The following is an 11475-nucleotide window of genomic DNA, read 5'->3' on the forward strand; positions in this document are numbered from 1 at the left end:
GAAACAGTAGGCACATAGAACACTACTCCAAAATACACAGTTGGCTCCAAGGCATATTTGTCCAGCTGCTTTTTCAGAGGCTTGTCCAAATCTACCCATCTGCGTTGATTCTGCTTATTATAATACCACAGACTGAAATACGTAATCTGAAAAAGAGGCATTTCAGTGATAGAAAAAGAGTTAGTACTGTGATATTAGATAAAATATATTTATTGTATGAAAGTCTTGCTGCTTAGGAATAAAGATTTTAAAACACTGACTAAGGCTACAGGTTATTGAAAACTTAGAGAACTGGAGAGACATTTAATATCAAAAGGAGACATCACTTCCAGATAGGCAATCCACATACATAAGGTCCCCCATCTACAACATTACTAACCCTACTCTAGTTGCAAACAATCCCTGACCCTGTTGTGGCAACTCACAGATATTAGCAGTAAGCATTTATGTATCAGACGAAAATTAAGAGAAAAGAGGGAGGCAAATAGGAGGTGACACTGGACAGTAGGAGAGTAAAGTACGGCTTGTCTGGGGAAGCGGCGGGCAAGCTCACGAGGGATGCTGAAGGACAAAAGAGCACAGGACAGCTGGTCAGCCAAAGACAAGCTCATTAAAGCACATGAATGGCTCATCCCACGAGCAAGAAAATGACCAGACACAGCAGCAAGCTACCCTGCCTGAGTAGGCAACTCTTAACCAATCCAAAACACAAAATACAGTATGTATGGGACCAGATTGCCCTGGGGGGCTGAGGGATGTTCATCCCTGGAACGTCCAAACGCCACTGCACAACACCTTGAGCAACACAACCTAACTTTGATTAGATCTCCTCTGAGTAGGAGTCTCAGCCAGAATATTTTTCTGTCACTCCACACCATAGTTCTTAATGCACAGTGCAGCCACTCATCCATATTTAAATTTCTCCACAATATTTAAACTGATTAAAATCTGCTCCCACAATATTAATTTCATTCAGTTCTGGACCAACAAACAGATGTGGACTGGCAAATACTAAGGCCATTATCACAGCAAACCTAGAAATCATAATTATGTGTTTTGTAATTGAGGGAGGGAAATAAGGAAATACTACAAATTACCAATTATGTCTGTAGGCATTTACATGGAAATTCTCAAAGTCCTTGCTGCATACATATTATTATATGTAGAAATACCAAAACCTTTAATCCAACACTTGTCTTTATATATTTTCAGTTGGTTTTAGCTTATACAAAACACGGCTATTAAGTATGAAGTTTTATAAAACAATGGACTCTTCATAATAATAATTTTTTTTGCATCAATTATTTCCGTGAATTAGATTTGGAAAAAATGTTTACCTAGCAAACAAAGTATTTACTGTTGTTTTCCCAGAAGCTCTATCGCTTTGATCCTTTAGAGCACAAATTTGAAATTCCTGGGAGAGCACAAACTGATCATAGAGAAAGGCCACTTTAATACTCTTCTATGAAAACTCACCTATATATATGTCTGAAAGTTCACATACATACACCTTCTTAGTCTATCCTCACACAATTCTGGCTATTCCTTAAAACCCTGATGGGCTGACTATGCATGTAACAGCCATGGCATGGGCACCACATAACCGACAGTGGAGTCAGTGCTCTAGCACTATAAATGCAAGGTATATATAATGCAAGATGGCAAGTAAGCTAAAGGACCAAAAGATAAAAATAACAGCTAAGGATGAACTATATGCCATGAGCTACTTGATCTCACTTGCTAGGAAGAGTTCAAAAAATAAAGCCTACTGTGCTGGTCCAGCCCACCTGCCCAACAGGTCAACTGCATCAGCCCTGGGCTGAGAGTGGTCTGAAACGCTGAACCCCAACCTTCTGGGTAAGAGCAGAGGCCAAGGCAGAGACTGAAACCAAAGGGTAACAGCTACAGAACCACAGCAGCACACCAACAAAGTTGAAAGACTTCTATAAAAGATACTACAGAAACAGTTTTGGAAACCAACTAAAAATGTATGCAACAATTTCTAAGCAATGGTTTGAATAACTTTCATCTGGTGTATTTAAGTCCCAGAGTAGCACAGATGTGTAACAAAGAGCACAGATGTCTGCTAATACCACCACTGTTTCAAGCTCTCAGATGGAAGATAGTCCTGGTTCTACACCCTGAAGTCTAAACTCAATGTATAGTCTGTTTCAAAGACATGCTTATCCCGCGCACAGGTCTGTTTCTTAAAAACACTGATCACTTTTTCTTGCCTCTGCACGTAACTGAGTAGTTACTGGTACAACAGACTTAAGAATGTTTCCACACTTCAAAATATTCTCTGGAATCCAACATATCTTGAAACAAGACTTTTCCACCATGGTATTTTCCCTTAAAAACTTCTCCAATCACTGTGGACCAAAGCCTGTCTTCTGACTTGCATGCAAAACTTCCACTTAACTTCAAGGGCAGAATTTGATCCTGTGAGTTTTCAGAGGAGCTTATGCACCCTAGATATTCACACTGATTAAAATAGAATCCATTTTTATTCATTGCTAAAACATTTTATTATTAGCAGCTCAGGACAACATCCAATGCTAAAAAGAATGTCATGACATAATTCTTAAAATATGTTAAGCTGTTAAGATTAACACTACTTTGAGGTTCATTTATTTTAGCGACTTATTCATGACCCAACCCCTTTGAAGAAAATAAAACACAAATAAAAAGAACATACAATTTCTGCACAGATACTTTGTACCTAGCTGCTTTCTGTCACAACAGACAGAAATAGCAAGCATTTTTGCATAGAACTTCGAGAGTTATCAAGAATGCAAAAATAACAAAAGTCCAATTACAGCTTGCAAGTAATAGCAAGAGCAGAGTGACTTCCTCTGTGAAGTCAACCAGACTTCCTAAGCTAAACAGAGGACCTTCAGGAGGTATTAGTGCCACAAAACTACTTTACATAACAGGTGACCATATTATATCTTTTGGCATGATGTATGATGACAGACAAGTGTGGCTGATCAGTTTTCAGAAGAGACTAAAGTAAAACCCTACCGTGGATTCTAATTGCCTAAGAGTGGGGACATAGAAAAGTCAGACTCTGACTCCTGGGAGTGCTCACTGCAAGTAGAAGAAGCACTAGGCACAAGCTGTGACACAGGAAATTGGAACAGGAAAAAAAAAATTCACAAGCCTACCCAAACATTGGAACAGGTTACCCAAAAACGTGCCAAATCTCTATCCTTGGAGCCACTCAAACTCACCCAAGCAACCCCTGGGCCAGCTGATCCAAGCTGGCCTCGCGGAGCAGAGGGTGGGATCATGCAACCCTCAGAGGTCCCTTCCACCTCGAAGTACTGTGTGATTCTCTGTCATTACAGAACTGGTGCTGACAAAGAGCAACAGCTTACTGGGAAACTCCAGGATGGGAATTAAGTAGTGCCTTTTTCTTAAAAAAAAATAAAAATAAAATAGAAAGTGTTATCTTTTACAAACCCATTAAAAATTGAGTTTTAAATCTTAAAATTATCCTCAACTTCCACATCTATTGAGCACACTCTGCTTTTCCTCATCTGTTATCTGATCTGAAATGGAATTAGTGAGATAGTCTTTCCCTGTACCAGCTGGCTGATACTATTTAGCTACAACTAATTGCTGCATTTAATTTTATTTCCCTTAACATGGATGAGCCTCATCCTTAATATAGTTCCACTTTGGCTCTAATCTAAAAATGATTTGTATATATCAGTTATTCTGCTTGGCAGCATATTAAAAAAATGGTTTAATACAGAATCTCAGGGTCTATTTTTTTCAGAGCTTACACTACCTAGAAAAGAAACAAAAATTACAAATGTACATGCCAGGTTATCAAATGTGTGTCATCTTTTCACTTGAGCTTAACAGCACCTATTATGATTCCCCAAACTTGACTGTGTCTATATTATATTGCCAAAAAATGAAAAAATGATATTTGCTAGGATTTTGAGACAACACTATTATTGCCCTCTTTAAAAAAAAAAAACAAACCAAAACACCAGACCACCATATTCTCTATCTCAGCCTCTTCTTGTGGATCAAAGCAGGGAGGACAAATAGGCTTTACCACACATTGAAAGCATAGCAATGTTCAAAGTTTACTTTGAACTCATATGTTTATTTATCTATCTATTTCCCAGCTAATTTCCATATCCTGTAAGTCTTACAGAACAGCTCACAGGTTACAAATAGACTGGAAAAAAGACTTGTTTTCTCATTGTTGACACAGTGTCTTCTAATTAATGCCATCCACTACCTTCTTCAAGGGTACCATGACCTGAGGAATCCCCATCCCAAAATGAGGCAAGTAATTAATTAAAAGAAAGAAAACATTAACAGGGTCTACAGAAGAATGCAAGGAAAATAAATTTTCAGGCTTTTCCTCTTTTACACTGGTACATACAGATAAAATAAGCCATAGGACTTCCCTGTAGAGTACTGAAAATACTTTCTCATTATTGAAGGATGAGCACTGCATTCAGACTTCAAAAATCCCGGTTAGCCCAAGGGCTCCACTGTGTCTAGCTTTATTACATGCTGGGATACAAAACAGCTCTTGCCATCAAGATATCACAGTTTAACTAAACTGCATGCAGGAGAACTGGGTCAATAATCCTGCACTATGCATGACTGACAGATACTAACTGAAAGCTTTACCCTATGGCCCAATGTTAAGAACTATGGAAAGAGACGAGAGGCTCTGAAAATTCTCCAGAAACGCCACTCTTATCACAGCAGACAGCCCCCTCCACAAATCTTCCCAATCTCTACGAGATAAAGGATTTGGAGCAGCCTGGACTGGACAGTGCACAAGATCCAAGACTTCCTGGAAGTGGTGAATTAAAAAAAACCCCTGTGAGTCTAGCCATGTACCAGCCAGTGAGTGCAAAGTTGCACTCCTCTACATACTACCAAGATCAATTCTTCTTGCTTTGAAAGAAAAGGGAGGACCACTGGCTAGCCTCATAAATCTCCCAGTCTCTTCCCCACCTTGAAGCGCCTCACTTCAGGGTACTTTTGTTTATACTATTTTTTTGTTCTAGTACTGATGGGATCTTCCAACTGTAGCTGCAGAAGGGAGTATTTAACTGGGTAGCTATAGGAATACAGACAGAAGTCTGTAAGCCTTAAGTCTTAGTTCTTTCAAAAATGAAACCTTTTTTCCAACACCCACCCACCCACAATTATTTACTCCTAACTACACCAATATGGCTTTCACAAATGCTATTTAAACAAAGCATTTGCCAACTCTCACTTCAAGCAAAGCAGCAGGGATAAGAAAAAAACAAAATCAATACTTTGCAAGATAGTCTGACACTATTCCAATTTATTAAAACTAAAATACTGCAGAAATCACCATACACTGTGTTTCACACCCTTTGAATGTCTTGAATAAACAGTTTTCTGACAGGCAAGCCAGATTCTACTCATCTGTAAAAGCTTGCAGAAACAGTTCAGTTATCAAGACAACAAAGAAATGTAGAAACCTCTTTTTTTTTTTTAAATCATGTCACTTTTCCCCACCACTCCCAAGGCTTCAAGAAGGACGGACTCACATATCTGCTTTTGACTCACCCCTTACAGAGCACTGACATTAAAAGGAGTAGCATGTTCCCATTCATCAGAGGCTTAAATTCTGACTGCTGTACAACAGAGAAGAGCAAACTTTCAAAGTAGTCTGAAAATACTAAAGAATAAACTAATGTTTGCTTCACAAGTCTGGAAAGCCTCTCATGTCAAAATTATTATAAAACTGTACAGCAATTCACAGACACTGTGGCAGTGAGGAAAAAAAAACAAACCAAAACAAAAAACAATTAAGTGGTATATTCGAATTCTGACCTAACCTTTTAAAAAAAAGCTAAAGAAATCAGGGGCAAGGCTTCCTAACTGCCACTATTGCTTCCATAGAAAAAAAAAAAAACTTAATTTTGTGCTGCTTGTGTAATAACACTGAGTGTAAATCCTATCCTTGAATGTATAACTTGTTTTCTTCAGATAAAGGAAGAACTATGATAATTTCAATAAGGCAATTACTGATTTTTGCCTGACTGCTCTGTCATTCAATTTATCTTGATTCTTAAATTACAATTACAGCATACTTATAATTCATATACGTTTAAGATGGAGTCAAGTTTGTTTTTCAATAAAGCAGCACCTTTTAAACTAACTAGATTACACACTGAAGGTCAGTATTTTTATATACATTCCTCCATGGCAATTTCTCCTTTCCTAATTTTAAGGAAAATTTGATTCAGTGAGCAGTTCAACTATAAGTACTGCTTCTCCTCATATTTCTCCAAGCATTAGCTAAAATTTTGAAAAAATTTGATACAAGGCATAAACGTAATTATGTCAGTGACCCCTCCATCATTACTTGGCCCAACTTCTATTTGCCAGTGACAATGTTTACTAAGACATATACATGTAAGATTATTTATGCTTGCACTTGGTCTTATTTTAAAACATTCTTTATGCATGCAAAACACACATTTAGGAAACCATCACACTGAATTAAAGGTATTTTCTTGTGTTTTCTCCAAACAGACGATGATACTTTAGAATTCAGAGCAAAATTTTGCAGTAGAGTTCAAGCACTTCTGAAGCACCGTTCAGGACTTCAAAGTTATTCAGGATCCGGATAACCTTGATTCCTTCTTCCCTATTCCTGTCCAGAACAAACACAGGAACTTGGATATGCACAACAGAATCTCCACAGAAGTTTGCTACCATTAGTTCTTGTACTTAGGCACAAATCTCTACCACCTATGTGCAGTAAAGTCAGACTCTGCTCATACGCAGTAGCAGAATTTTGCCCATTCATTCAAGTTTAGAAGTGTTATTAGAAAACAGAAATAAAAGAAGTTCCAATGAGAGGTAAATCAGTCGTGACATCTCCTGCCAAACATCAAAAAGATATCTAGCTGTATCAACACTTAAAAACCTTCTTTCTATATTTCCAAATATTCAGTCTGTGTACTCATGCCCTAGATACAACATGAGCACTGTTGCACATACTTTTAAGGGTAGTTAACAACCAAGAACTCTCAGCAGTTTTTCAAAACTTGTAATTCCAGAATGGTTTTCTGCAACAAACACAGCTTTTTGCATAAATCAAGTTTGGTTATAGCTCTCTCACAGGAAGAAAGACAGGCTGTGCTACAAAGGGTATGTAATTTATGTTCCCTGTTCCCTTTGGCTTCTTTCCCCTGCTCCTCAGTTTAAGAGAGCTGCATTACATACCCATTGCTGATGAGTCACATTCTAGGAATACCAGAAGATGTTCTTCTTAGTTTAATGCATCCATTTCACTTTTCTGTGAAGTTTACCATCCAATAAAAAAATAAAACTGTCAACGTACTTAAGGGTTCCTAGACTCCAAGTGTGTGTCCACACTAGTATACAACTTGGAAAGTAAGAAGTACTAATTGGAAAAATCAAAAGAAAACTGGTGTTTAACGACACAAAGCACAATTTGAAGACTACTCATTTACAAAAAGATTGGTTAAAAAACAAACAAACAAACAACAAACCAACCCACAACCAAACTTAAGAGATGGCACAGCATTAAAAATAAGCTGTTAATTCACTGCTCAAATTCAGTAATTGCAGACTACACCAGAGTTATTTGCAAAATTCAGCATTCACTGTGTGAAAAGGTAGATTCCCCTCATATCTTCTGCAATACACTGTTCCAAAGGTGGAAGGGAGCCCCACGTCCTAAGTGCATAGCCTATCTACTGTAATCCAAAACTGATGCCTTGGTTTTCATAACTGCCTTAAGTCTCAGCATTCAAATAAACAGTCATACTTTCATGTTTAACACTTTGAACACACACTCATGCTTTAAGGGTGCTTAGTGCACTAACAAATATGAAATATCTTATAGGAAGTACTTAGCATTTTACAGTATCAAGGACTAAAGTTGTTTTTGCAGATTTCACCACAGTGTCGAGCAAATTTTTCTCTCTGAAAACTTTCTACTGAGCAAGCAGTCACGAATGATCCAGTATCCACTTGGCAAACCTGACTAAAGGCAGAACAACATTTTTTGAATGCAAGTTCTGGAAAGTAATTTATATCCCTATTTTCCATTCCCTTCTATTGCAACACATTTTCCTGACAAAATAATCCATGCAAGAATGCATGACTGAAGGAATCTGCTCACAGTTCAATAGCGTACTGTCAACTCCCTTAGTCTGATATATGACTCTTAATTGAGGGAATTGCCAACTTTCTCTTTTTTTTTCCCCCCCAAACAGATTTTTAGGAGTAGCTCCAAACAAAGAGATAATGAAGAATAGCTGGAAAAATGCATCTCCAATGCTCTGTGACTAGTTCAAAAAAAAGCTACCAGTCATCATTCAGGAAGACAAAGCCTTCATGTTTTGCAAACCAGATACAGCTAGAATTCCTTACTTTCTGTTGACTTCACAGTGACATCTAAGAGCGAATAGATAAAATTGACAAACTCCATTCACACAACAATAACTGGATTCTAAACATATGATATCTTATGTGTTCTAAGCAAACACTAAGGCTACGAGAATAGTTAGATTCTCCCTTTGCTTGAAGAATCAAAATTAAAAAAAAACAAGAAGTCACACTTTTGCACAGAATTACATTTTTCCAAAATAAGTCCAGAAAAATAAAACAAAACACATTTGGAGAATCTACAAGAATGCATATTGGGATTGAAAACAATCACAGTAAACAAACACTTAGAGTTTAATAGATCCAAATCCATTTCATTTATTTATTATTTTCTAAACAGAAAAAAAAAATTTGAAAACTGACTATATATAGCATTTACTACTGAGAAATCCTACAGTAATGTGTGCTGTGTACAGTAATAAATGTTTGCAGGATTCAGTACTAAATTTATTTACTCAGTGTTTGAGAAATTATAAGCAGTTGATATTGCTTGACAATGAAAATACAACATTTCAAAATATCATCATTATTAGAAAATTATTTTCATGATTGCTCTTATTTTGGTTACCTAAGCCTAAGTTTTTCATCCTGTATTTGTATCCCATATTCAAAAGACCATTATATGGCAAACTACATAAAGTGAAAGCATCTTTTTCAGAACAATGTTAGCAAGATTAAACTTTCATTACAAATTTTCTCTCTCCTGTCCTCCAAAAGTGCACATGCTGTCACAGTTTAATGACTACAAAACAAACTAAACCTTTTGAGACCCTAGTGGGAAATGTCAGCTTACACAGGATCAAGAGCATTCAACTGCTGCAGTCAAATCCACCTGTGTTCAACAAAATTATAAAACAAAGTTGGTTCATATGCTGGTAATCTCTGTAGATTTCTATGAACAACATTTTGCAGCTCAGCATTTCACAATTAACAGAGGAGACGTATGAATAAGCTCTAAATGTGTGGGAGAAGAATAAGTTTCAATTGCAAAAGTGTCCTTCAAAATATGGAGTAAGGAAAAAGCTGGGTTACACAGATGTATACAGATGCAACTACTGCAAACCTTGTTTCTTCATGAGGCCAGCCCTTAATCTAAATGACTATATGCTAACTTCAAGACAGTGTCTGTAAACATACTTGTGGTATTTGAACAAACATTTTACAAATGGTTACTGGAAGCCTTATCACATTTTGTGCTTCCGCTTCTTTTCACAGCACTAATCCATCAGGAAAAAATACATGCACCCAAACAAGACTCTCTTTCATATCCTTAGGTAAAAGGTGTATCAAGTCTTGCAGTCATTTTTAACCACTGCTCAGGCAGATTTTTTTTTTGTTGTTTTGTGTGTGTTTTATTTTGTTTTTGTTTTTGTTTTAAACGGCATCTTTAAGTTTAAAAAGCCATATTGCTTTTTTTATTGCTCCAAGCTTCTATCCACTGTAATTTCTCACATATCCTCCCCTTGGGCATTCCCTCCTAGCTCTGTAACAAGTTTTGCAACTGCTTTGGTGTGATCCAAGTCCCCAACACAACCACAAGCTGAAGAAACAAGGGGAACACTGGATAGCTGCTCTAGTAAATAAACTGATTGCCCCAAATGGTAAAGATTCACCACACAGGTCATCTAGCACAAAAAAAAAAAAAAAAAAAAATAAAAAAAAATAAAATCACACGCTCAGTTGGCGGTTGACGTACCTCCCGCAATTCCAGCCTCTGAGCCACCGCCTCCAGACTCTCCTGGCCTGTGCTTTCCACTGACAGCGTGAACTCCACAAATTCATTGTTGAGCAGCTGGATACGAGCCACCAAGCAGCTCTTGCTGGATACTGTGTAACGTCGAGTTCGTTTCAATTTCAACCCAAAGGGTAGAGGCATCTTCTTTTTCTCCCCCAGATGGTTACTGATAAAAAGCTACTACCACAAGGACCGTGAGAAAGGACAAGTAGTAATCTTCTCTCAAAAGGTAAGGAGCTGTGAAGTCTCCAGAGATCAACCAGCAGCAGCAGTATCCATTAAAGACAAGCAAGTTTTCCACCAAGAGACAAGTAGAAGGGGCATCCAGTGGAATCCTATTATGGAGCAAAAAGACAAAGAGAATAAATACAAGAGTTTGACTGAAAAGGGAATGGTAACATGGGAAAAATAACATGTATTTTTTTTCTAGATCTAAATAATCAGTCTACTTTTGCAAAATCCAGAGCTGTTATGCATTCAAATAATGAAATCAGCACCAGAGTTTCTGGTTTTTCCACAGACAATACCGGTCTTTGGCAAGTTGATTTTTTTTTTTTAACTCACAAGTCAATCAAATGTGGCTGCAATGTCTTGAAATAAGTATTTCTAAACAGAATCAATATTTAAACATAATACATCTCTGAAATCTGAGTTGCCTGAATAACTAAAACTGAACAAAGCTATTTACTTTAAAAGCAAATACAGCAATCTGGGTTGTTTTTCCAAGCAGCATGCAGCCTCAGCCGCTATCTGTTGGATTAAACAAAAAAATCAAGCCCCACTAATGATTAAGGAAAATAAAAAGAAAGGCAGGAAGAGAGGCATTAAAGCTCACACCTTAGCCATTTCCTACCAGACAATTAAAATCCAATTCTTCTCATCTTCCTTGAATTACAGCTAGCTGTACCATTATTTCTTGTGCTAACCCGCTGTGTGATGCTTCTTTCAGGTTATGCTTCACCTTGCAAGGAGTACATGAATTCTGAGAACCATTTATTTTATAATTTTTCTTTGAAAAACATACTTATTTCCAGCGTAAAGGTAGCCACCCATTTCTCCACCTTTTGCAAACACCTTCACGCCTCCTCTCCTGTCAACTCCGTAACACACAAGCTTCGCCCTTCTCCTCCAAATGTCTCCTTGCTTCATGCACCCCAGCCTGAGAAAGTCGTCGCTCTTACTAGTGCTGCTGTTCCGTGGGACACGGAAAATAAAAACATTCTCTGAACACAGGTTTTTTTCTCCTGCAGAAGGACGTGTGCAGAGCGCTACGGCTACCCCTGAAGCGAAAGCGCTTCGCA

The 11475-nt window shown here is 37.6% G+C and overlaps 1 protein-coding gene across 1 annotated transcript in view; it reads right to left on the reverse strand.

Annotated features, from left to right (window-relative positions):
- LOC103772415 (tyrosine-protein phosphatase non-receptor type 21-like) overlaps positions 1–10323 on the reverse strand; it is a 10737-nt gene extending 414 nt beyond the window's left edge. Inside the window, exons 1-2 of the mRNA XM_008939746.1 lie at positions 10136–10323; positions 6–146 (exon numbers count right to left, since the gene is read on the reverse strand). Coding sequence (XP_008937994.1) covers positions 6–146; positions 10136–10315 — 321 coding nt within the window. The 5' untranslated portion in view covers positions 10316–10323. The remainder of the gene's footprint in view (positions 1–5; positions 147–10135) is intronic.
- Positions 10324–11475: the final 1152 nt, after the last annotated feature.

Source organism: Merops nubicus, unplaced genomic scaffold (genome assembly GCF_000691845.1).
Source record: "Merops nubicus isolate BGI_N331 unplaced genomic scaffold, ASM69184v1 scaffold28834, whole genome shotgun sequence".
Classification (NCBI taxonomy): domain Eukaryota; kingdom Metazoa; phylum Chordata; class Aves; order Coraciiformes; family Meropidae; genus Merops; species Merops nubicus.